Here is a 27,146-nt window from a genome sequence, read left to right on the forward strand (position 1 = left end):
GCGATCAAATTCGCCGTTATTTATTGAGATCTCTCAAACGCAAAGCTTGGAGTTGAGCCTGGATAGTCCGTGCCATGAGCGACCAGGGTGTATGGCCAGGCAGGGGATATCGTATGCTGCGTGGATATAGGTTGTGGACAATATACACATTTGTGCTGTACGATGCTCAAACGGCCTATGCTGCCCGCGTTCACCAATTCGCGCTTACCAGCGTGAAGTATGGTCATGTAAGATTGGACACAGGGAGAGAGAGACACACACAGAGAAGGGGGGTGCGGTCCGCAGATTGGTTTTCCCCACATGCTGGATTCAGCCTGTCTGTGGATTGAATCCATCTGTGCGGCGATTTGAGTGGTATTGAGTGGTATTGAGTGGTGTTCCCTCGTATGTGCTACGGGTAAAACACTGGGACAGGTGGAAATTGTGCCAACTTCGACCGCTCGCACCGTCTCATCAAGACCAAGATCCCTTCCCATATCGGCTGAGTCGAACACACGAAAGGCAATGAAGGCCACCACGGTACACGAGGGGTGGGTGGCCAGCACCACGCCCGACGGCCTTCGTCTCCCTAGAGCGGCAATGTTTACACACCGCACCCGGTACGTATTTGAGGCTGAGTCGACCTAGGGGGAGGCCCAGCACCGGTTCAAATACTCGTCACTGGTATCAGTGACCGCGAGCGTGAATCGAACTCGGGTGGCCAGGTTCGTAGCGCAGCGCGCTGATAACCACTCCAACTACCGCTCGCCCACGAAGTCATCTCATCATCACCACCGCCACATCCGACGTGAGGCCTCCTCTCCGTTGCACAGACGACAACGTCGACATTCAAGCTCCGCTGCAGCAGCTGTCGTCGTTCCCAATACGACGACGACTCCGGCCCGCCCGCTCGGAGGCTCTCCCTCGGGCTGCCACGAGAACGTTTGACAAAGCGACGCGAGGCGACTCGGGCCAAAGACGCCCGCGACAAGAGATTCTCTTCCTACTCCTCCTCGCCGTCGTCGTTGCAGCACCTCGCTTGTTAACATCATAACGTGGCGTGTCCCCGTAATAACATAACGAAAGTAAACTTCCCTTAAATTGCTGGCTTGAATGTGTCCTACTTTTTTTTTCAGTGTGTGCGTGTTTTAATCCAGGAAACAACCTCCGTAGTTCGTTTTGGCCCTGGAGGCCGCTCCACGTCTGGTCACGAGTGGGGAATAATTGTCCAGGGCCCCCGTCTCCTCCTCCTCCTGCTACTCCCAGCTCTGGTGCCCTTGCTCAGGGGGATGATGTCTCAATGCAGCTGCTGCTGCTTGCTGCCCGCTGGCGAAATCGCCTCCCCGTCCTTCGTCGCTCGGGCACGCTTGTGTCGAGGAGGATGTGCGCGCCTGTGTGTGTGTGCGTGCCTGTGTGTGTGGGTGTGTGCGTGCCTGTGTGTGTGGGTGTGTGCGCGCCTGTGTGTGTGTGTGCGTGCGCGCCTGTGTGTGTGGGTGTGTGCGTGCCTGTGTGTGTGTGTGTGCGTGCGCGCCTGTGTGTGTGGGTGTGTGCGCGCCTGTGTGTGTGTGTGTGCGCGCCTGTGTGTGTGGGTGTGTGCGCGCCTGTGTGTGCGTGCGTGCGCGCCTGTGTGTGTGGGTGTGTGCGCGCCTGTGTGTGCGTGCGTGCGTGCATGTATGTGCTACGAACCAGGCGTCCGAGTTCAAGTTTCCCGAGTTTGGCTCACGGCCAACACCAGTGACGAATATCTGAACTGGTCCTGGTCCTCCTTTTGGTTGACTCAGCCTCAAATGAGTACCTGGTGCGGTGTGTAAACATCGCCACACGGAAGACAAACGCCGCGCGTGGTGGTGGCCACCCACCTACCACTCGCTAACATCACTTTGCGCCAACAGTCTGCTAAGGCTATAGGGGGGATCTTTGTCTGTGTGTACGTGAATGTTCGTTGCCATGTCTATATGCCACGTATGCAGGCCGGAGTCTGTCTGGGTCAGCAAAAACTAACAGCATTTTGCCACGCGGCACGAATGAGCGGAGATCCACTGCGCCAAAATGACACAAAACCTAGGAAAACTACTGGTGTGTAGTGAGCCGACCGTTCGAATGCTTCACCGTGCATTTAGCGGTGCCGTCATCCGAGTAGTGAGCGGTTATCACAACTCCGTGAACGAGAGATGTACGCGCCAGCTAAACGTCGCATATAAATTCGTGAAAATGTTGCCTGCCTTTTCAACATGCATCCGGCTTCGCTAATAAACCAGATCAATTCGCATATTTGCCCACGTGGCAACTTTATTAGATTACCTCTGTCAGGTGATAGTGGAGGGGTTTCCGGTAGTGTTTTTATTTCTAATGGAATGGAATTATACCTGCACCACGATCTAACGAGTTATGAATCATGCGCCGGAATATATCGTCGGTTCTCGAAAGCTAACCAGGATCCCGAGCCCCGTGAGCGCTTGGACGGGGTGAACTGACGCAAGGCTTGCCAGGTGTTGTAGGTTTGCCGGCCTGGGAGGTGTGTAGCTAGGAGATGGCTGTGTTGAGTATCAACCCCCCCCTCCACCCACCCCCCCTCCCGTCCCCCCGTATGCCGAGATTTTTCCGGGTTCTCCGGTTCGCTGCCGCACACGAAGCCACGGAAACTAACCCATCCATGCGATGGAGACTTAACGAGGCTTTCCTGGATAAATCATTGGCATTGTTATCGTTAATCACCTTTAACAAAAAAAATATATGGTGGCCTCGCTTGGAGTGAATTATGGAACCAGGCCACTCGTCATTATTTTGTATAATTCATGAAAACGTTTCTAAATAAACGGTGTAATAAGCACACAATTAAAATAATCTATATTCATAATAAACACACAGACATCGTGACAATTTGCAGCCCTGGTTTGGATGGCTGCGGCATTTCTCACCGAATCGATTGCCCTTTGTTGATCGACAAAAGCTCGGCATCAAGCACGCCCATTCCATCTTCGTTCATCACCTCTCGTGTGGGAGGCCTTCATCCAGCAGTGGATAGAATGTGGCTGACGACGATTAATGATAATAATGATGATGAATTCAGTGCTTGGGCCGAACATCATGTGGGGGGGGGGGGGGGTGTCGTGTTTTACCATACTTCACTGCGCCGGTCAACGCGGTTTTGTGAAAGGAGGCCACGCAACACCGTGAGTTTAGATGTATGAATGTACGTACGTTGAACTTCTTTCGCACCGTACGTAGCCAACCGTGCTAATCGGAGTGGCAACCCTAAACCCCCGGCGTGTGCCGCCACACTGGGAGGTAACTGCCAAGGTCGACCTTCGCGACTAACAAACGAAAAGTAATCGTGGTCTCAATGGTACATTTCCCTGCTCTTCAAATAAAAATTAAAAAAACTGAACGGGAAATGTAATTGTATCGAAAGCTGAACAAATACTCGGATCGTTCCCACCAGCGCACAGGCACGGACGGACGGGCGGACCAGGGAATGGCAACCGCTCAAACGGGCCGCACGGACGGGTTCACGAACACACTCGCGCGCGTTTGTTCGACTGGCAGCCACATTCCAACTGCGACCCCGTGCGTTGTGTTTGTGTGCGAGGGTTGCCGACGCGACGCATCGGGCAGCTTCGCTGTTGTTCGCCGTGAGCACTTTGGCTAATTTCCAACACTTTAGAGTATTGCGTTGTCTTTTTTTCAAGCCAGGCCGCCTCTAGCCAATGGCCTTCCATGATCCTTGTTAAGGAACTGGCAGTCTGGACTAATAGACCGCATGGGGAGGTATAATTCCTCTGTACGTGCCTCTTCCCAATGTCTCGCTCTCTCCCCCCACCACTTCTCCCACCTATCCCCCGCTTCGCCCCTCCCACGCTCTCTCCACAGGTCCCCTCTCCCTCTTTGACACCAATTCTCTGGTTAGCCCCGAGCAAGTAGTTGCATATATAAATATATATACACACACAAAGACAAATAACCCAGGTTTAACCTTACTAAGTGCTGGCAGCGAGCACATATGGAGACCCGCACGGACGCATGTGTGGTGGTGTGTCTGGGAATCGTGTGCGTGTGGACTGGCGGCTACCTTTGTCTCCCCGCCGCTGATGTTTACCCCAAAAGTGGAGCAGTGCGTGGGGGGAGGAGCAGAGAGGAGAAGCGTTGTGTGACCCGCCATGCGGCGAGTTGATCAGCCGCAGCGCTACTAACCCCGCGACACCCCCGAGTTCGATTCCCGCTCACGGCCAACACCGGCAACGATTATCAGAACCGGTCATGGGACTCGCCTAGGTCGACTCAGCCTCAAATGAGTACCTGGTGCGGTGGTGTGTAAACATCGACACTGGGGGAGACAAAGGCGGCCCGGCGTGGTGTTGGCCACCCACGCCCTCGTGTATCGTGTCGACCTTCATAGGTCCTCGCCAACAGCACTTGCCCCAACAGTCTGAACGGGCTATACAGGGAATATTTATCTTTGTATTTGGGTGAGTGAGTGGATGGGTGAATGAGTGGGTGATTCAGTGCGTGAGCGAGTGAGTGAATGTGTTCTTGTGACTTGCGGTGTGGTGATTGAACACAGGATGGATTCTATAAAAAAAAAAGTCTCGGAGAGTGGTTGGGTGATTGCGTGGGTGAGTGAGTGGGTGTTGTTGTTGTGACCTGGAGCAAGGTGGTGGTGGTTGAACACAGCGTGAATGAAACAAAACAGTCAGTCCCGTGGACAAAGTCTTCAACACGGGCGCAGGAATCAATGAGGGAAGCTCACGCGAATAGTAACCACGGTAGTAGCCAGGACTTAATCTACCACTCGATATTTTCCGGAACGCCGCTCGACTGGCTTAGTATGCAAGCACCACCGGCATAAGGCACTACAACTAGACAACAAGGTACGCAGCTCAAGCCTCCCGTAAATCACGTGACTTCTGTGTCTGGTCACACCCACTCTGAGTCCACGCCCTCCGCCGGCTGTGAAAACAGACGCCGTTCCGTGCACCAGCAGCAGCACCAGCAGCAGCAGCACCAGCATCAGCAGCAGCAGCACCAGCAGCAGCACCAGCATCAGCACCAGCAGCAGCAGCAGCACCAGCAGCAGCAGCAGCAGCGTCGAGGCCCTGATGCAGCCTGTTCCTTCCGATCCTCGTCTCTCCTGACCCTCTGATCCCGCAGCAGCCGCACCTTAACAACTCTTGGAACCTCCCAGTTCAACCAGTCAACACAACAAAGACTCATTCCTAGCAGCGGCTTTAGCCGCACCAACTTCACAATAATAATAATATCCAGGAGCCTGCCTTGGCTCCTCCCACCCTCAACCAGTATATATACAAGGACGGTTTTCCTGGAATTTCTCTTACTTGATACAGCAATCGTGCTGTGACGGTTCCACCTGAAGACGGAAGCTTGTGTTGCCTCCGAAACGTCGTGATTTTTATTTTTCTTTTATTCATTTAAATAAAAAAATAAAAATTACCTACGTGACTTTACCGAAAAAACCTAAGAATATGACTCCTTGCAGTCACGAAAGCTTCAAATCTAGAACTTCTGATCCAGTTTCTTCGTTCCTTTTCCATCATTTTCCACATATTTCCCATTCCTCTTCTTTTCCCTCTCCCGTTCCTTTTTTCCTCACAGTATATCCCATTTCCCTCTAGCGGTGTGCCATGGATAGAAAGTTTGTCATCCGTAATAATTCGAGGCCATTGATATATTCCCGATACTTCTTTACTTATTTAATGAGCGACTTCCGCGTCTAGAGGGTACTCTCTTCTTTATTCACATTCGGGCACACCACACGCCAACCTGATCCTCTTCCTTTTTCGAGTACACGCGTAGATATTAGCAGCCCTACAGGCTACAAGTGGTCGATCCCACAGCGTGGTTCCGTCTGCCCCATCCCGGCCGCGCCGCTGGTTGACGGCGCGCCGGCGAGGGTGGTGGGACTTCGTGGGAGATCCGCCACGTGGCTGAACGATGGAGAGAGACGACGGCGAGCAGCGACGCAGTCCCAACCCAAGGCTCCCCACGTCGACCACGAGTCCTTCTCCGCCTCCGCTTATGTTGCCGCAGGCGCGGCTTGGCTCCGCCTCTGGCCACGCCCTCTCGTGGAACCTTCTCGCCGGTTCTCGGAGTATCTCGGCCAGGACAGCCCTTTACCTTTGGTCCAGACACCTCTCCCTTTGGGATTGGATGATGTTTATAGTGGTGCCTGTACCCGTGCTTCCCTTTTCCAACCAGTAGATGTCACTATGTCATTACACCAATACCATTTTTTTGGTTTATTTTACCAATTAAGGCCCACTGAGCGTTTTTCAGAAGCGGCCTGGCCACAAGTGATAGCTCTTAACTAAGTGGTTTATCGTGTGCAAATCTATGGCAGCCAAGTAGTCTAAACGCGTGACGTTGATTCTAAATGTGGAGCGAAAAACCGAAGGACCCAGGAAAAATCCATGCGACCACGGGGAGATAGACATGCAAGCTCCAAATAAACAGGCGCCTGAGTTGGGATCGAGCCCACGACATCCTGTTTATCAGACGAGGTAGTTAACATCTCTCCTATGAACAGGTTTGTAAATATTGATTGGACACCATGAGGCTAGATGGCTGTAGCTGCACAAAACAATTCCCGAGACAGTATTTTCCGGAGTCCTCCGGCAAATAAAATAATCTCAACGTAGTCGCGATAAAAGAGTGATAAGGAGACGATTGACTTACCGCCGCTAAGTGACCGACTGGAGGGAATTGACGAGCGAAGCTCATGGGAACAGTAGACATGGTAGAGTAGCGATAGAAGAGTGACCAGGAGACGAAAATAACGGAGTCGAAACACGTGGTAAAGAGCCAACCAACCCAACCCTGTATCATGCCATATTCCCTGCGGCCCGTATTATTATAATATACATAGTGTTGTTCGTGTGTGTGTGTGTGTGTTTAATTCATTGGTGTGTCTGATGGTGTCACATACCCCCCCGGGCATTACCTAAAACCTCCAATTACCCATCATCTATTATTTACACCGAATTTAGCCGAGCATCCAGCAGACAGGTGCTAAGCGAGTGACGTTTCAATTCGCCAGTAAGTGGTGGCGGCGATGGTCACCGTGGTGATTTGTGCCAGGCTAGGTGCGCTGGGTTATAACGTGTTTAAAAAATAGAAGATTACTTAAAAAAGGGTCCGTCGGATAGCTGTTGAGATGGGATCTAAACACTCCATTCATCGGTCAAAAGTTTCAGCTGTCCGCGACCGACTTGTACCGATTTTTCCAATGGAATTTACCTCCGCAAATATACGCGCCACTTCTTCCCCTCCTGCCCACTTGCACCCATTACCGCGCGTGTGTTCTCCCGCGATGAGTAAACCTAGGGGTTGGCTCTCAAGTTATATCGCTCCCGATGGAATTTTGTTTCGCGGAGCAAATATGATTTCGCTGTCTAAACCGTTGGTGGAGGGGGGGGGGGGGGGGGATACACGCATGCGTGGACACACCAAAGACAAATAACCCAGGTATAGCCTTAATATGCTGTTGGGGCAAGTGCTGTTAGCGAGCACCTATGAAGGCCGGAACAGCACACTAGGGGGTGAGTGACCAGCACCACGCCCGGCCACCTTTGTCTCCCCGGGGGCAATGCTTTACACACCGCACGAGGTACTCATTTGAGGTTGAGTTGACCGAGGGGAGGCCTAGGACTGATTCGGATAATCGTCACTGGTGTTGGCCGTGAGCGGGAATCGAACTCGGGTCGCCGGATTCGTAGCGCAGCGCGCTGACCGCTGCACCACCGCTCTCCACGTTCACGTGCGGTGTGGGGTGTGGTGTGACAGTGCTCGCTAATGACACTTACCCCAAGTGTCTGTGAAGGCTATACGGAGGATCATTATCTTTGTGGATCAGTGCATGCCAATCGGTCATTATTCACCCAGGAAAAGAGCCTCACTGAATCTCAAACAAGACTCTTATGCCGGAGAGTCCAATTCCATTCATGAGCGTTGTTTTGACGTTGGCGTGGGAGTGATAACCCCGGACAAGGCGGAAAATCTCCATCCGTGCCACTGGTGATTTTTAAATCGCTCCAAATGACCTCGAAAAGCTGGATTCCAATTTTTTTTTTTAAATACCGCGTCGAGTCTCGGGGACAGTCACTCTCGCTTCTTCTGATGCTGCCCCAAGGCCGCGTGCACCAGGCCACCAGCAAATGAATTCATCATTTCAAGCGAGACGAATTGTGAAAATTTGCAAGCAGCTTGCGGCCACGGGAAGACGTGCTTCGGGCTGCAAGTGCAGACGGCCTGTCTTCCAAATGTGCCCGGCCCTCGAGTCGTGACCCCCATCTCTCGGCGGGTCCCCTCCTGGCTAATTCCAGCTCCCTCCTGCACCTCCCACCCCATCCCTACGCTCCCCCGCATCCATCGACTCCCCCAGGAGGACAAAAAGAAAAACCCTCGGCCGCATCTCAAAGGTCATTCCTAATCCGAGCTCATGGGCTCGCACACACGAGCTGCATCAGCAAACCCGAGCGAGCGAGACGCACAGACACGACGACCCCCACCCACTCACCCACCAGGGTGTCCCGCAACTGCCACAACCACCACAACCACCGCAAACCACCCCCACCAAAACACCACAACCACTGCAACCACCCCCACCCCAAACACCACAACCACCACAACCACCACAACCACCGGTACCACCTCCACCCCAAACACCACAACCACTGCAACCACCCCCACCCCAACCACCACAACCACCACAACAACCACAAACAACAACCCCCGTTACAAACACCACAACCACTGCAACAACCCCCACCCCAAACACCACAACCACTGCAACAACCCCCACCCCAAACACCACAACCACCACAATAACCACAAACAACAACCCCCGTTACAAACACCACAACCACCGTAACCACCCCCACCAAAAACACCACAACCACCGCAACCACCCCCACTCCAACCACACCACAAAAATACTAATACAAAGATCCCCCGTATAGCCTTAACATAATTTTGGGGAAAGTGCTGTTAGCGAGCACCTATGAAGGTCAGCCACAGCACGTAGCGCTAACCACTGTGCACCTTGAGAAATAGACTTTTGCTTTAATGAGAATGAGCTCACACATATGATATGCATATAATGTATATTATATATGATATTATTTATTATCCATAATTAATATGGTTATACAGTTCATTATAATGGAGGTGATGTACATGATGATGGCACTATACATGAAATGCAATTTCACAACCCTTTGTCAATCCACTGTTAGGGCTTCCCCTAAGCTGTGTTTTGTTAAGGGGGAGGAGGGAGAGAGGGGGTATTTAACCATACTTCACCACGCTGGCGAAGGTGGTTAGTGACTAGAATCAAGATGAACAACAACAACCACTCACCGCTGATGGTGGAGTTTGTGGCGTTCGCTTCTTCCCAACCCCAGACACTCGATACGAGAAATACAAAACCTCAATCTTAATTATAGAACTTTCGTGACTGCAGGAATTATTATTTGTTTCTTTCGGTTAAGTCACGTCTAAAGATAAAATAAAAAATTATTTAATTTAATTTATTTATTATTTAATTTAATTTATTATTTTATCTTTAGACGTGACTTAACCGAAAGAAACAAATAATACAAAACCTCGTTTTATCGACCACGTGCAGGATAAAATCGAACTCGTGTTTGGGAGACGCGGGATGAAGCGCAACTTCTTCAATGTGCACTCATCTCCTACCCTGCGATCTCCATCCGGGCCTGACTCATCCCCCCCCCCCTTCCCTTCTGACAATCTCTCCCCCCCCCCCTCCACACTTCGCTCGCACAGATCAGCTGGTGGCACTCCATCGCGACGCGTGCTCTCCCTTCGATACAACTCCGTCCCGTGTCTGTCCCGTCTGTCGATCCGTGCCTTGTTTCACCCGGCTGGACATCTGCGAAAAATTACTGGACATCTGTGTACAAAAAAAAGCTTTGTGGGGGTGGTGGTGGCGGTGGTAGTGGCGGTGTGGGTGGTGGTAGCGGTGGGGGTGGTGGTGTGGGGTGGTGATGGTTATGTGGGTGGTGGTGGCGGTGGGAGTGGTGGTACCGTTGGGGGTGGTGGCGGTGGGGGTGGTGGTGGCGGTGGTAATGGTGGTGGTGGCGGGGGTTGACGGTGGGGGTGATGGTCGTGGCGGTGGGGGAGGTGGTGGTGGGGGTGGTGGGTGTTGTTGGCGGTGGTGGTGAGACTCGAAGAGGCGTTCTTGAAGGACCTGTCAAGGCAGCAACAAGGGGAAGACCTCAGGTCGGATGGTGGTGGAGTTGAACTCGTAACATGGAGAAGTGCGGTGCTCACGCCAACACCTAGCAAGACTCTCACAGTGGCAGCTGCATCTCACCTATGCACCGTTGGTCATATCTCCTGTGGTCGTGATGGTGGCTGCGAGGCCCCAAGGGAGGCCCTCGGATGTCAGGTGTTGACTTTGCAACAGCTGCAGGGTTTTGCAGAAGGAAGAGATGGAGGGGTGTCGTGAGATCGGCCCGCATGGGCCATACCTGACACTTGAAATGTACCAAACCGTAGATTTTTTTTTTACGTAAAACATTACCCCCCCCCTCCCCCCCCAAGTGTTCTTCAAACTGCGGTATTGCCAGCCTGGGTTGCAGTGAACACTCAATTAAGTGGCCGATATACACCTCAACGTATATCGAGAGGATCGCAGAGCTCGGGCAATTGTTGGTAACACGGCTCACCACGTGGCTGCTTCCTTGCCGCTCGTCTGTAACTCCTCGTCGCGCCTCCGAGTCGTTCTCTCCCGACGAGAGCGGGCAGGTACTACGCGGCGGCCACGCGATCTTACAAGTTGAAATGATCAATATCACCATTGGAACCTCATTTGCCAGTAAAAAATATGATAATAGTTTTTTTACCCTTCTATCTGGCAACAAAACTGACACCTTTTTTTAACCTTTTGGCGTCATCTGGTCCAACCCATGTGAGACTAGGCTCTAAGGAAAGCTGTCTCGGGTGTGGACCAATCAACTTCAAGGACAGTGCACATTATCAGAGTTATGTTTTTTGTTTGCATTATGACTGCAGGTATTGTGGTCAATGCAAACATGACTCCTTGTAAAAAAAGGTGTCAGTTTTGTTGCCAGATAGAAGGGCAAAAAAAAACAATTATCATGATCAATATCATCTTATTATTATTAAAGTGTCACTTTGGAACTCTCACAACAACAACAACAAAAAACCCCACCCAGCGTTGAGAAAACACGGCTGGGTAAGGTGGCGAATAAAAGAAGCGGAGAGATTATGGCTCCTTCCCACGTGTGTCTCCTCTCCAACTGGCTGGACTGAAACCTGATCATGCAAACTCGCTGGGGTGGGGGGAGGCAACCGATTCGGTGTTTCCCGGTAACTCTCTAACGCAGTGGGCTTCATTGCAAGGCCCGAGGGATACTGACGGTCCCTGGTGGCCTTCAGTGCGCCCCCCACCCCTGGCACTACACAAACAAGTGAAAACGTCATCGTGCTGCCAACCCACCATTGCTTTCAAATGTGTGGCGGCCATCACACTGTTGATATCTCATCGGCGAAAGTACCTCCCCCCCGTCCCCATCCCATCCCATGTGAACATTAGTGAAGAACACCGCTCTAATGAGCCGAACCGAGCGGCCAATAATTCCACGAGGCTCCCAGCTCTACGAATCCCGAATCTCAACCGACTCGCGGTTAAATCACTCGTGGCCGAGAGCTCCATTCCCGAAGCCGGAATCACCACGCAGCAGCTCTTGTCGGCTCAGCGTCTCTCATCTCCTCTCCTCCCCCCCTCTGCGAGCAAACCCATCCGCCCAGGGGGGGGGGGGGGGAGTATGTACGGCAGAGCAAGTGGAGTGGCGCGGAAGGAGGCAAGCGAACGGCGTGACGAGTACAAAAACAACGCGGTCGCCGGGACAAAGGAGAAGAGAAACGTGCCGGTTTTTTTTCACGTTTTGAGAGGAGATTTAATTTGACACAAATGCCTCTTGCCGAGACGACGTCACATTACAATCGGACTTGGAAGTCGAGGGAGACGGCGGGGAGGGGATGCAGGGCTGGGTCACAAACACCACGCACGTGGCTCATTCCGAAAGCCTGATATCTCAAGCACGGCATGGAGGGGAGTACGGGGGGGGGGGGTAAAGGGGGGGTAAGGGATGCACGCGGTGGAGGGGGAGCCACACGTTGGCCTACACGAAATGACGCGTCAGATGTGCTAGAAAATTACATACAAAATACAGCCAGAGTAGTTTACAACGGGACTCCCTAGAAAATGTAGAATCTTTCGGTTTTTATTTTACCCCATCCCCCCACCCACACCCACCCACCCACACCCGCATCGTCGTGAAATGTTTCCCTATCGCCGTCTACGACGGCCTCCGCTCTTCACGACGCTTCTACAGCCACAGCTGAGACACTTTGTTGTTGCCATCTTCTTCTCTCCTGGCCCCTGCGTCCATCTGGCTCGGCGAAGTTTTCTGTTGCAAGTTAAATTTGTATTATTATTTTTTATTCAAATTTTTTTATTAGAATTTTTTTTAAAATCTCTCCTAGCGTGGAACTTTTTTGCACGCTTTTATCGGCTTTCTTTACAAATTAGTTTATGTATTTTGCCGATTTTGTTTAGGCGCGCGTTTACGTTAATGGCGTTCAAAAACGCTTACGCTACGAGGCATGACGAGTTGACCTCTGTTGACCTCGCATGTCCTTCGATGCCATATCGCTGAATTATTTATTCTCATTTTCTTCCCCCTTCCCCCACCAAACAAAAAACCCCGACACAAACACCCTGGTAAGACCTTGGTAAAAAATATGGCAAATAGTGCACTAAATGATATTCATCTCGATCGAATAATTTCCTCGCAATAAACCAATTAAAATTTTAATCCGCTCTACAGTATAAATAGAAAGGTGCAAGATCATCCCCTCCCCCCCCACCTCAGTGTCCTTACTCGCGCCAATGCCAGCGAATTGTCACCCAGAGGGCCACTCACTGACTGTGGCCCTACACCTCCACGCGGGCAGGTACGTCTTGATCGAGGCGGGGACTTACCCACACTATCCTCCCCGCCAGAAGCAACCTGCCCCTATCGACTAAGCGCTACCCATTTACACTGATGGGTGGACAGAGGCGGGGGGGGCAGCAGGCGGGTGGGGGAGTGGAGATTTACGAAAAAACCTCGCACCGTTGTTTCGACTGCCGTGCCGGGAAATCGAATCAATCCAGGCGACCTATGGATTGCCAGGTCCAGTGTGCTGACCGATAACCAACGTAACCCTCTTTTAAGAAGTGCCTCGATTTTCATAATCACCATTAATGATACTAACTAATATTTTTCATTTTTTCCCAACGTATTACTAAACCGCTGTGCTGTTCATTAAATTCACCGTCCAGGTCGAAAGTTCTAATCGCTATCGTGAAATCATATCGACGCCGCTAACACAACAGGTGACATCTGAACGCATCATTTTGTCGGAACTGACTCGCAACACAAACTGCTCTCTACTACACGTAAACGCGATACCAAAGTATAGCCATGGAAGTCTGCGACAGCGTGTCAGTGCACTAAGACTAACACAGACAACTCCTGTTCCGAGAAACACATATTTGGTAGAAAAAATTGCAACTTAAGGCCGTTTTTGTTTTGTCTCGCGCGCCGAAAAAAAAAACCGATCTGCAACGTTCTCGTAACATTTCCGCACCGGCGATCGATCGACCAACTGATCGATCCATCGATCAGTTGGTCGATCACCCCTCCCCCCCCCCCCGCCCCGCCCCTCCCCTCCCCCAGCGGTTCCGCCGATAACGACGTTCCCGCCGAGAGTGGCCAAGTAGCCCGACGGCCAAGGTCGCGAAAAACGAAAAAGCCACCAGCCACGACGGAGCGGCGACTAAAACCCCCGCAACTCGGTGTGTCCGCTCGGAAGCAAACTCCACGTCGCCCCCGCCAGGTGCAGCCAGTTGCCTGATCGCCGCACGCACGCGCGTCAACGCCAACGCGCGAGCGTGCGTGCGTGGGATTCAGTCGCACGGAACCGAGTTGCGTGCGGCCGATCACCCAGGGGGGGGGGGGGGGTGGGGGGTGTCCGACGCGGACGCGACAGAATCGCACGCGGGTCTTGTCCCGGGTTTGTTTTTGTTTGTTTGATTTTTTGGCCAGATCGAGCGGGAGCCACTTGTTGCCACGGCGCCGTCTCGGCTCTTCCTCTTTTCTCTCTCGTCCCCGCGTCGATCTTCGCCCGTGAGCGGCTGCGTCCGCACCCTCTTTCCGCGACGACGAAACGCAGACCCCCCCCCCCGCCTGGCGTCAATTTCATTAAAACCAACCAATCCGATGCCCTCGGGGCATCATCGCGCAACCTGGGCGGTGTTAGCGTGCACGGGCGCGTGGGGGCAGTGACGTCGTGGCGCGGTTGGCGTGGGCCCTGGGCACAAGAGATGTCAATTGGGGCCCCCGGTTCAATTTCCACCCCACGCCACTGTTTGTAGCCCGATGCCTTGGGGCCCTACTGGTCCGCGTGGTTCACCAGTGCAGTTGCACCGTCTGCACACTCGACGAGACGTACACCACTCGGATGGAATTCCGATGTGACGGACACCCCGGTAAGGAGAGCGACTTATCTCGTAAGCGTAAGCGATGGTGTGAAAGTCCGTGGTGAGACTTCGGATTAAAGCAAAGGGTGAAATGTTCAGTTAAAGGTACGTTACTTGAAGGGTTAGCATGTTGCACGGCGATATATTATCGCTCTCGTTTTGAGAAAAAAAAACATTGAATTGCAACTCATAAAGTGTTCACTGAATAAAAAAAAAATATTGGAGAAATCTGAAGCACCGAGATAAAAATAGAGAATATCCAGAGAAATCCGCAGAAAACTCACAATCACCAAACCTGGCTCCCAGTGCCTTCCATATGTTGTCAGTTAAAGAGTCACTCGTGGGCGACGCGAGTGATTTTATCGTGACAAATGAAGCGGCGCAAGAGCTGTGAGTTCGGCACGGTTGGAGGAGCGAGACAAATCGTTCTTGCGAGGTTTAATATCCTCGGCACGTCGCTGATGATGTTGATGACGACCCTGGACCACGTGCACTGCATCTCAAGAGAACGATGTCCAGACGTAGTCCAGCTTTCATGAGATTCACTCGTTGCTTTCGACGCCAGGGCACGAACTTTTCCATCGCTACTCGTTTTTACGTGACTTTACCGAAAGAACCAAGAAGATGAATCCCTGCAGTCACGAAAGCTTTAAATCGAAATCAAATGCCTTTGTTAGCCCATGAAAGCCTCTCCGAGTCTCAGGGACTCACGTTTAGGAGGGTCCTGCGACCACTGGGATGTTCTAGCCGGTTCCTTCCCCCCCCCCTAGGTAATTATCGTACGTGCGCATCGAGCAGATAGCCCCGGGGGGGGGGGGCAAACGAGTCCACGACTTCGCGTGTCGTCAACCTACTTGTTGCACTGCCTGGTGGGTGTCTCGCTAATATGATAGATGATCGGATGGACACGCGATCCACCAGCCATGCCTCCCGAGTCACCGGACTGCAGGCGCGGGTTCACGAAGGGCCACTATTTTGTATGTTCGGTATTTTGTCAAGAATGTTGAAGGTGACCTCAATGTGTTCGACACTCAAACCAAACATTAGAATTCTACCAGGAAACGTGGGACGTTGGCCCAACGTTCGCCCAACGGTTCCAGCCACATGCCAACGTTGGGCCAAGGCTCGCACGTTTACTGGGCTCGTGGCTATGCCATGCACCTGCAACAGCAAATCACTTCTATAGCGTTGCTCTTGGAGCACTTGACCATTGCGTTGATGCGATCTGTTCACCATGATTCGCGTGTCTTGTATAAAAGTTTTACTTCATCTTGTTTGGTATGGATCGTTGACATTTGCACGCGGACAGCGCTTTGTGATATTTCGATTATAGGCGCTGAATTTATTTTTTAAAATAATTGTTATTATCGGACTCCTGTTATTACTATGCTGCGCGTCGTGGACGAAGGATTGGATTTCAAACCGACGGATTAATTCACCGACGCATCGCCGCTTGCTGCATTGGTCCGTGGGTTTGGAACCCGGCGTACGCCCACGATGACTCCGGCGGCGCGCGTGTTGTCGATGCGTCGCGACGCCCGCTTCGCGTTCACAGACGACGTGCCCAGGGGATACGCTACGACCGCGCCGAGACTTCGCCCTGTGATCCACGCCTCCAGCGCGGCTGGGATGGCACCTAATGAGGCTGAGCAGCAATTACTGGGAGGCTCGCCTTAATGGGCAGGCTCCCAGCAAATTGATCCCGTGACGTCGTTCGGAAGAGCAGGGCCCACTGTGCGTCGTGGTCCAAACTTGCCAAATTGGTGAAATGACACCGCGAGTCACTCAATTGGGATTACACGTGGCAATCATCGTCACCCCCACCCCTACCGTGAAAGCCTGGCAGGGCACTCCTGAAAATGAGTCTTGAGACTCGGTGAGGTTTTCCTCAGTAAAACAAGCATAATCATACCGTAAAAAATAAGTTTTGCTGGCTGTCAGGACGTCAGAGGGAGGGACGGGTGGATGGGTCACGTTGAAAGAATAATAATACAATTCATCGTGCGCACGCATACACACGAGAATCGGACACTCGTCATTAAACCCAAGCACGCGATGGTAAAACGAAAAGAAGCCGAGCGTTTTGTTTCCGCATGAATCAGTTCTGAAAAATCCAGCCGAGATATCAACCCCGCGCCCACCTACCCCCGATGCTCACACGTGAGTGGGGGAAGTGCTCGTGTCCATAGGGGAGCTGGTGGGGTCCTGTGCCAGCAGTGAAGAGTCCACATTCCGACCACCCGTAGGTTAACCATCGATCGGTTAATTACATAATAAGCGCACTCATTGTTGTGGAGTTTTGTGCAAAAGTAAATCAAGATTTTAGCGTGACGTAAGCGTCCGTTGACGATGACCGAATCACCCAGGAATGCGGCGTCTTGGAAGACTACGCAGATTTTGGAGCCTGGATCGTGGCTTGGGTGGGTGACCACCACCGTGGACAAATATCTGCGGCGGCGATGACATTGCGGGGAAGTGCCCCACTCTGATGCTCCCAGATGCAAACATAAAAACTCTCCACGCGTTCGCAAATCCGTACTGACCCGATAACGGTTTTTTTTAACGGGAGGTCTGTGCGACACGCCTTCACTTGTTCACATTCGGTGAAAAGATTTGACCGCCCAGTTATTTTATGTATATTTTTAGTAACAAGTTTACCCACTTGAGATTTAAACCACACTTCCCCTCGGACCCCACCACAGGTTGCTGGACCCAACCTCTGCCGTCAGTCACAGGCAAAACCGGCACCGGGAATTGTTTGAGCGCGCCCTGTCTATCGAAGTCCTCGTGATGCTGATTTCATAATTCATCGTACGATTACAGAAGTAAAGGCGGCAAAGCTGTATATTTAAATGACAACCTCGCCTGTTTTGTGTGTGGTGTGTGTGTACTTTCTGGGGAGCGGTGGCGCAGTAGTTAGCGCTGCACTACGCTATGGATCTGGTGACGCACCCCCCCCCCCCCCCCCCCGAGTTAGATTTGCTGCTCACGGCCAACATGAACCGGACCATGGGCCTGTCCCGAGGTCGACTCAGACTGAAATTAATAGCTGGTGCGGCGGTAAAATAAATAAATAAAAACGTAACACATTCGTCAATAGCACTGCGTGTGGCCTCTTCTTTAGAGCACCCAAGAGAGAGAGTCCAGAGCGGTAGAGATAATAAGTGGACTCTGTATGGTCTTTGAAAAATGGCCTTTGTCCAAAACATCACCTAATATAGACTTTTGTGTGTTGATTTATTATTATTTGTGCTTGTGCACCGGCTGCCAACGCAGCAACAACAACATCACCACCACCGCAACAAAATAATGTGGCCAATAATACCGAGAAAAAATGTAATATTATTGTGAATAGGCGTATAACTTGTACTCTAGTGGCGGTGGTAGTGCCTTAGGCCGCCGGTAATCCCCCTCAGCGGCGTAATCGAGCGCGAAAAAGAATCGCTCACCCCTTTTTGCGCGGACGGGTTAAGAATTTGAGTTTGCAGGCTCGGGCGAAGTGACTGCGTCTCAGCACAGACAGAGACGTCTCGTTGAAACGAGCTCCGTTGACAAAATAAAACGGTGACTCCAACAACAAAGAGGACAAAATAATAATAATAAAAAAATATAAATGTGTCTGTAAAAAAAATGTTCTACCACTTGCACAGATGCGCTCGGAAATAAGACACTACTTCGGCGCGCCTCTGAAACCGTAATCCACGCCTCCAGCGCGGTGGGGAGAAGACCCTAATGAGGCTGAGCGGCAATTACCGGGAGCTTGCCGTAATGGGCGTAGTGGAAAGCCTAATGGGTTTCTGCGATTTATCTGCGCGTGTAGAATTAACGCAGAAACAAGCCGACGCAATGCACGGAACCTGCTCAAATTAACGAACGCGCCGCGCCCTCTGCGCGCGCGTGCATGCGCGCGCGTGTTTGTTTGTGTACGCGCGCGTGTGTTTGTGTACGCGCGTGTGAGTGGGAGCGGTGGCGCGGTGTTCAGCCGCTGCTGCACTCCGCAACAAGAAACCCGCCCCCCACCCCGAGTTCGGTTTCCCGCTCAAGGCCAACGTCAGCGAGGATTTTCTGAACCCGTCCTGGGCCCACCCCCCCCCTAGGTCGACTCGGCTATAAATTAGTTGTTACCTGTGTGCGATGTATAAACATCGCCACTGGGGAGACAAAGGCGGCCGGGCGCGGTGCTGGCAACCCACTCCCTCGTGTGCCGTGCCGGTCCTCTTGGGTGTTCGCTCGCAGCACTTGCCCCAACAGTCTGTTATAGGAGGAGCGATAGCGTGATGGTTCTCGCACAGCACTGTAAACCCGGCCACCTGGGTTCGATGTCTGGCCGTGGCTAACATCAGTGATGAGTGATATCTTGAACCTTTACTGGGCTTCCCCTAGGTCGACGCAGCCTTAAACTCGTAGCTAACGCGATGTGTAAAACGTTAGCACTGGGGAGACAAAGGCAGCCTCGCGAAAACGTGGATCTGCCCGCACGACCTCGAAAGCCCAAATGGGTGCTCGCTAACGGCACTTGCTCACCAGAGCATAGACCAGCGCATGGCCACGTATCCGACCGTCACAAACCCACGCTCACCAAGTTAACCGCCCCACGCCCACTGGCGTTGTGCATCGACGTTTCGCAAATCGGCCTCTGCCTCAGTCCCCTGCGAGTCGGATACGCGACGTTGGGCTGTGCCGTCACAACGGTGGTTTGGGGGCAGGCGTGGGAGGTCGGCGGCGAGGGGAGGTCCTCCTTGGGTGCGCGAGTCTGCGCGCGCGTGGTTAAAGCCTGCTTTCACCCAGCAAACGCGCTCCACTTTTCATCACGGCTCAAAATAAGCGCCTGTCCCTCCACCCCCCCCCCCCGCTCGCTAATAACCGCTCGTCGTGGCGAGGGAATAAGGAAGCAGAACAAGAAGACGAACCATCACGCGCACGCGCGACCGCTGATTGACACCTCAGCTTTGTCCCGTGCACACCTCCTGGAATCCCCAAAAACCCTCTGCTGCCGCCACCCAGCAAACACGCCAACGTTCGAGCCAATGATCGGGGTCAACCTCTGGCACAACGACGGCCCCCCCCCCCCAACGGTTTCGGGGCCAACGTTCGCTCAACGTTCGCCCCCAACGTTGGCCAAAACGACGTTGGGGCGTTTACCGGGCAGTGGCGTATTAAATTCTTCAAGTGGAAAACATATTCCTGCTTCGTTAACACGCATAATTCCGTTCGCGAACTTTTAGGTGGGAAACATCACGGAAGGAGGTGTTTTATGAAACCGACCACCGCTCGCTCCGAGCAGATCTTGTTAATTTAGTGAACCTCTCTCTCGTGTCCCCGTTGTGGGCGTCGGAGGCCACGTGACCTCCGATTTGGGAGAACGCTCCATTCCGTAAAATTGTCTCCGGGCCCTGGCCAACACAAAATAATTATATATATACGAGCGACAATGAAATACAGGTTTCCATCGCTCTGCGCAGGGGTTCGGTTTGTGCAATTTCGAGGGAAACTATATTTACCCAAAATTCGCAATGTATGCGGTTTTGAATTAGTGCAGATGCGGTGGCGATGCGGTCGAAAGTGGGACAACATTGCACGTGTACTGTGCATACTGTGTGTGGGTACTGTGTGTGTGTATTGTGTGTGACTGTGTATTGTGTGCGTGTACTGTGTGTGTACTGTGTGTGTGTTTATTGTGTGTGTGTGTTTATTGTGTGTGTACTGTGTGTGTGTATTGTGTGTGTACTGTGTGTGTATTGTGTGTGTGTGTGTACTGTGTGTGTGTATTGTGCGTGTGCTGTGTGTGTATTGTGTGTGTGTACTGTGTGTGTGTACTGTGTGTGTGTATTGTGTGTGTACTGTGTGTGTGTAATGTGTGTGTGTGTATTGTGTGTGTACTGTGTGTGTGTATCGTGTGTGTACTGTGTGTGTACTGTGTGTGTATTGTGTGTGTACTGTGTGTGTGTAATGTGTGTGTGTGTATTGTGTGTGTACTGTGTGTGTGTATCGTGTGTGTGTGCTGTGTGTACTGTGTGTGTGTATTGTGTGTGTGTATCGTGTGTGTACTGTGTGTGTGTACTGTGTGTGTGTGCTGTGTGTACTGTGTGTATCGTGTGTGTACTGTGTGTGTGTACTGTGTGTGTGTGCTGTGTGTACTGTGTGTGTGTACTGTGTGTGTGTACTGTGTGTGTACTGTGTGTGTGTATTGTGTGTGTGTGTACTGTGTGTGTGTACTGTGTGTGTGTGCTGTGTGTACTGTGTGTGTGTATCGTGTGTGTACTGTGTGTGTGTACTGTGTGTGTGTGTACTGTGTGTGTGTGCTGTGTGTACTGTGTGTGTGTACTGTGTGTGTGTACTGTGTGTACTGTGCATGCCACTCGGCAGGCAGCTGTCTCATCGCGCGGTTTTCGCTTTGCGCGCCATCTTTTCGGAACGCATCTGCTGCTGCTGCTGCCGCGCAACGCGAGAGGGCAACCTGGTGACGTGGAACCAGCACACGTGACCAGTGCCACACGCAGACTTTGGTGTGGTGCTGCCATCCTGCCCTCTTGAACAAAATAATAAAAAAAAAACACGAAAAAAACTCAACTAAAACACAGAACCACCTGAAGCCAATCTCTGATTAGATAAAAAATGGAAATCTACGCCACCACCACCACAGCCGATAAACAGGATGGATGACGCACGCAGGTGTGAGGCTCGCAAACGTCGGGAAGGCACGGCTCCCATCGTGCCTCGCACACTTCTCAACGCGACCACCATGTTGCACGTGCAATGCTCTCAGCCTTGTCTAAACCACCAGTTCGGAAGAGCTGAAGTAGTGGCCCCCGCTATTATCGTTCAGGCCACCGGCTCACAAAACGAGTTGAACGTGTGGCAGTCACCAATCCCCCCTTCCCTTCCGCACCCCCCCACCCTCAACCCCACGATAGCCCGGACACTACCGATCATTGTCACTGGACCTGTCGAGATCCTGTTCCTAACGGCCACTTGGTAACGATCACAACGAAGGGTTTGCCACCTGTCCTGGTTTAGGCAAATTACACCTCTCCCCCCCACCCCCTCTCGTCTTCCTCCTCTGCCCATGATGTGTCCCGGTTTGTTGTGCGACCCTCAAGGGGATCGTGGCCTCTTGATGGAGCACGGTGGCGGAGGGAAGCATCGCCCTCGGGTTTGCGAAGCGACGTTGTATCGGGGCGAGGACCGCCGGCCCGTAACAAGCAGCACCGATTGTACGAACGCGTCAGCACTGATCCGGTTAGTGCTGTGCGGCGGTAGGTCGAGTGCCCTGGGCAAGGGCCCCTTCTTCAGATGAGACAGAGAGGGCAATCTTAACACTGCGTAGCCACCGATTAATTGTTAGAGTATAAATATTTAATTGGTAATAATGATGACCACTTGCGTCCATTAATGCTGCCTTATAACAGTTTCAGGTGGAGCGGTGGTGCAGCGATCGGTGGACTGTGCCAGGGACCTCCGGATCCAAGTTGGATTCCCGGCAGGTGGCTAACATCGGTGCGGGCACTGGCAGTTTTTTTCTTCGCTCGTAAAAACACCGCGAGCCGCTCTCTCTCTACGAAACTCAATGACATGCCACCGTAGAGGACCCACAGGTGATGCGTAAAATAAATAAATAATCGTCCCATCGTCCTGTTGTGTACAGCTAGAAATGAACTATTGTTTCAATCCATGAGCCGACGGGGCTTTGGATCCAACCAAATGTGTCCAGCTTTACTGGCAGCGTCTGCCTGAGCAGACAAACCCTCACCCAGTATGGACAATGCTTCTCGCAACGGCCTATGCCCCGCAAAAAAAAAAACTTTTTTTTTTAACTCTCAACATTCGGTCGGAGACATGGATCAGAAACTATCGAATATCGGAGATGTCCTTTTAAAAACGTGGACGATTTGGAGACTCTATCGGCTGATGGGGGAGCGCGAAGGTCTAGCGTTGACCGTGTGGATCGTGTGGATCAGAGAAGGAGGTGGTTCTTGGAGAGGCAAGCTTGTCACGTGCCAGGTTGACACTAAACATTGATACAGCTGACCGTGGAGTTTTTGGTGCCCCAACCAGCCAAGCGACCAGGCGATCAGGCAGCCAGATCAGGCAGAGCGGAGGAGTTCCATCATTCTTGACATGCTCGCATTCATGAACAAACGGGTACAAACGGAACGAAAGAAAAAAAATTCCACGAATTTTGAACACAGCATTCAGTGTAAAGCGCACGATCCCCAAAATAAAATTGCACACGCTCTAAAATAACATTCATGGAAGCTGCCTGTCTCGATGAACAAAAACAAACACGCTCGTTTGATCAATTATATATTTTTGCGTTTCCGTTCTTGTCCCGAGTATCGCAGGAAAACTGACAGGGAGTGGGGCGGCGGGGGAGAGGCAGGGGATCGGGGGGAGGGCGTGCGTGTATGTTCCTCAGCTTCCGGTTGCGAGCTGCGCGCGATGTCTAATCCGCAGCTTGAAATTTTTCCAGGGTCGTGGGCCGGGCCGGAGGTACGATTCATTCTTGACAGCAGCCCACTGGGGAAGTTTCTATTTTGTTGTCAAACATCCCGGGAAGATTCGTTTGTGTGTGTGGCGTCGCGCCGACTCAACGACGACTCAACGACGTCGACTCGGCGATGGCGGTCAAGTCGTTGCTTTTTGTTGAAACAAAAACAAAAAAGTGAATGTTGACGATCATAAATAAAAAATAAATTCCGCCCGAGTTAGGTTTCAAAAGTTCCTCGGGCGACGTCGCGACGCTCGTCCGAGCATCGGCGGCGTCCCCCGGTGACCGAGTCTGTTAGATTGCCAGAGGAGGAGACGATGAGGAGGTGCGGGGAGGATGGTGGCGACCTATTGATCTCCCCGCCACCGTGTCCACCAACCGCCGCGACCACCACAACAACAACCACCACCACGACCGCCGTCGCTGTGACCCCGTCATGGCTTCGCCGCCGCCGTCAGCCTTCCCAGCTCATGCAGACGACGACTTGCCGCAGCTTCTGGGCCAGACGCTGCCTCCTCGCTTGGTCGTCTCGCTCCAGCGCGCCGAGGATCTGTGAATTGAACAGCGGCGGAGGCGGCAGTGAGAAATGACGACGCTCGTCGTCTGCGACGTCTGTCAAACGTCAAGTGGTCGTCACGGCCAACGACGATGATAACAATGCATGCGACGTTGCGTCTATACAGAACGTGCTGTTGAAGACATCTGTTAGGAAAAGTTAAGTGGGCTTGGGCAGGCCGTGAGCACTGGGTGGTTTAATTGGCCTGTGGGCGAGAATAATAATGATTATAATAACCTTGCTCAATTCAAGTGACGTGTCAACTCTCGTCAATCACAAGCTTAATTGTGCTGTTTGTTGCCGGTCGTTTGGATTTTTTTCGGCATTTTTGGGGCCTGGAGCCATCGGCCGTAAAAAAAAAAAAAACTGCGTCTCTGCGACTTTGCGCGAGAAGATTTCTTACCCAGGGAACACTGCTCTGGCAAGACAGGGCAAAATTCAGCAGAAACCGTTTGGCAAACGCCGAACCTTTGCGCTGAGCCCGCGAATATAACAACTCCCGTCTGCCGACGCAATCTGGAGATGGAACGCAGTGTGCGAGGTGCAATTAAGAGCGGCGAATGCAAGGGGCTAGTTTGACACCGCTGATGACGAGAATGATGAAAAGCACCGCAGTGTGCACGTGAAATGATTTTGCAATTAATGCAAATTTTTATTACGGTGGGATTTTATTTATTGCCGCATTTTGCATGGACGCTTTTGGTGGCGGAAGGTGGTGATGACGGCGGTGTTTAGCGGCACCGCGTAGATTAAACTCGGCGTTGAAGATGTCCACCTTTCTATAACAGGGACCAGGCTGTCCACAAGCGCCCGCTAGAGAACCACAGCTAACTTCCACACGGAGCCGGGGGACTCAACGCAGTGACTCTGGAAGGATGATTGGCCAAGTAGCCCTCTAGTCGGGTATTGAACGCACCGACAGTAATGCTTAAGTGGGATGGATTTTTTAAATAAATATATAAATAAGGAGGCTTTTAATAATTCTGTAACATATGTCAGTGTGATAAAGGTTACTGAATGGGGACATGACCTTGGTAATAATACGCAATATGCATTTCTTTCCTACAATTTGCCATCGCCAGATTGCAGATCCATTCACATTCGTCAGAGATTGGGGCGGAAACCCTTGCACAACCGCATATTAGAATAGCTGCGGGCCATCATGTTATACGTGCTTACTGTGCTGTTGCCCTCTTCTCGGTGTAAGGGCGAGTGCAACGCGTCACGGGATGATGCCGCAATGCGATGACGGCTTCTGCGAGTCGCGGCGACGTTGACAAATCGCTGGAAGGGGCTGTGGCCGAGATGACAATCCCACTGCCGTCACGTGCGACTGTGGCTGGTAGTCTGACAAACGTGAATCCCTCTTAAGCTTGATGTTCATGTATTATTATCATGTTTTTATTTTTTTACACAATTGCAGAGCGAAGGCACGAAGGCCCAAAACGTGAAGCGGCCAGCAGCAAACACGAGATTGTAATCGGTAATGAATGCAACACGGTCCTGGGATTGAGCGAGGTTATTGCTGTAAGAGCTTGGGGCTGATGATGGGCAGGGGAATTGAAGCAGAAAGGGAAGTGTCGGAACCCGCAGGTTGGTGGTTAACCAAAGTGTTGTGGATGAGATGAAACAGAGTGATAGAGTGAGTGGGTGGGGTGAGTGAGTGGGTGGGTGAGTGTATTGTTGCGACCTGCAGTATGGTTCGTGAACACAATATGGATTAGACAAAACAGTCAGTCTCGGAGAGTGGCTCAGTGAGTGAGTGGGTAAGTGAGTGGGTGGATGGGTGGGCAGGTGAGTAAGTAAGTGGCTGAGTGAGTGAGTGAGTCTGTTGTTGTGAACTGCGGTGTGGTGGTGGTGGTAGTTGAACAGAGTCTGCTTGACGAGATGACACAGTTCGTGTGTGGCCCAAACCGAGTCCTCAACATGGGTGGTGGAATCAACGTTAGAAACAAATGTCTCGGCTCCCGACGATTGAAGCCTCGGCTGACCTCGAATGTCTAACTTCTGCTGTCGTCAAGGCACTTGGGCCTCACAGCGAGAAGGGTCCCAGGTTCGATTCCAGCCCACGTGGTGCCTTCCTGTGTCGGTGTTTGTCTTTTGTACCCCTCCCACAACCCCCACCTGCCGACTCTGCCTGCACGGGTTTGCCTCTGGCTTCTCCTGTTTCCTCCCAGAGCTAAACAGATAAATAACAAAATATATATCTGGTGCTCTTTGGTTCTTTTGGTGAAGTGACGGAGGTGGAAAATTAATAGATCACGACGTTTCGAACGCAGCACAAGCGACCATCATCAGGTGGGACAACCACACCTGATGACGATTGCTTGTGCTGCGATCGAAACGTCGTGATTTTTTAAAATTTTTCTACCCACGTGACTTTACCGAAAGAACCAAAGAGTATGGATTCCTGCAGTCACGAAAGCTTCAAATCAAGACATATATCTGGTGTGGACCAAAAAATATCCAAATTTCAAATAATGACCTGCACATTTACTCGATCCGCATCATACAGACGATTACAACATCGCCACCACCCCGCTCCCCCCCTCCCCCCCACCGCGGACGAGGCCTTCATCCAGCAAGCGAGGGGCGAGAGGCGCGGCGCGGGGCGACCCACCTCGGCGTGGTATTTCTTGACGTAGGCGTAGATCTCGTTGAGGGCGCTCGGCGTGTCGAACTCGGAGGCGTGGAGGTGCGACTGCTCGGCCAGGTAGGCGTTCATGTCCTGGTCGCTGATCGCGGGCATCTTGGCCACGTCGGCGTAGTACCTGCGGGCGGGCGAGAGGGAGGGACGCGAGATGCTGACCGCCTCGGCTGGTATGCAAGGAGAGGTCGTGGGCTCGATCCCGACCCTGGCGCCTGCTGTGTGTATTTGGGGGTTACGTGTTCTCACCCGGGGTCACACGGTGGGGTAAAGTATGGGCACCCCCACCTCCCCGTGCTGCCCATAGTCTGTAGCACACTGCTGCGGGGAGAGTGCTGTTAGCGAGCACCTGTTAAGGCCGGCACGGCGCTCAAGCGGGTGGTGTGGTCAGTACCACGCCCGGCCACCTTTGTCTCCCCAGTGCTGATGCCCAGGACTGCGTGAGGTGATCACCACCGATGTTGGCCGTGACCGGGAACCAAACGCAGGTGGCCGGGTTTGTAGCGCCACCGCTCTTCAGCTACAGCTGATTCTGCCTCGGTGGTGGGGTGCCAACAGTCTCGATACACAAAGACAAAGATGCCCCTCATAGCCTGTTCAGGTTATTGGGGGCAAGTGCTGGGAGCGAGATCCTATAAAGGGCGACCCGGCCCATGAGGGGGTCGGCGGACAACACCACGCCTGGCGGTCTCCCCCGGTGCTGATCGCTGACACACCGCCACTGCACCAGGCACCCATTTAAGGCTGAGTCGACCTAGCGGAGGCCCAGGAGCGGTTCAAATATTCGGCACCGCTATCGGTCGCGAGCAGGAGTGGAACTCCCGGGGTCGCCGGGGTCGTCACGGGGCGCAGCGCTAACCGCCGTCCCACCGCTCCGCACAACGCG

General features: G+C 52.4%; 1 protein-coding gene across 1 annotated transcript in view; it reads right to left on the bottom strand.

Moving 5' to 3' along the window:
- Positions 1–22,860: 22,860 nt before the first annotated feature.
- LOC144729502 (plexin-A2-like) overlaps positions 22,861–27,146 on the bottom strand; it is a 101,255-nt gene continuing 96,969 nt past the window's right edge. The window contains exons 23-24 of the mRNA XM_078609838.1: positions 26,234–26,384; positions 22,861–23,607 (exon numbers count right to left, since the gene is read on the bottom strand). Coding sequence (XP_078465964.1) covers positions 23,512–23,607; positions 26,234–26,384 — 247 coding nt within the window. The 3' untranslated portion in view covers positions 22,861–23,511. The remainder of the gene's footprint in view (positions 23,608–26,233; positions 26,385–27,146) is intronic.

This window comes from Lampetra planeri, chromosome 32 (genome assembly GCF_965212315.1).
Source record: "Lampetra planeri chromosome 32, kcLamPlan1.2.h2, whole genome shotgun sequence".
NCBI classification, from domain to species: domain Eukaryota; kingdom Metazoa; phylum Chordata; class Hyperoartia; order Petromyzontiformes; family Petromyzontidae; genus Lampetra; species Lampetra planeri.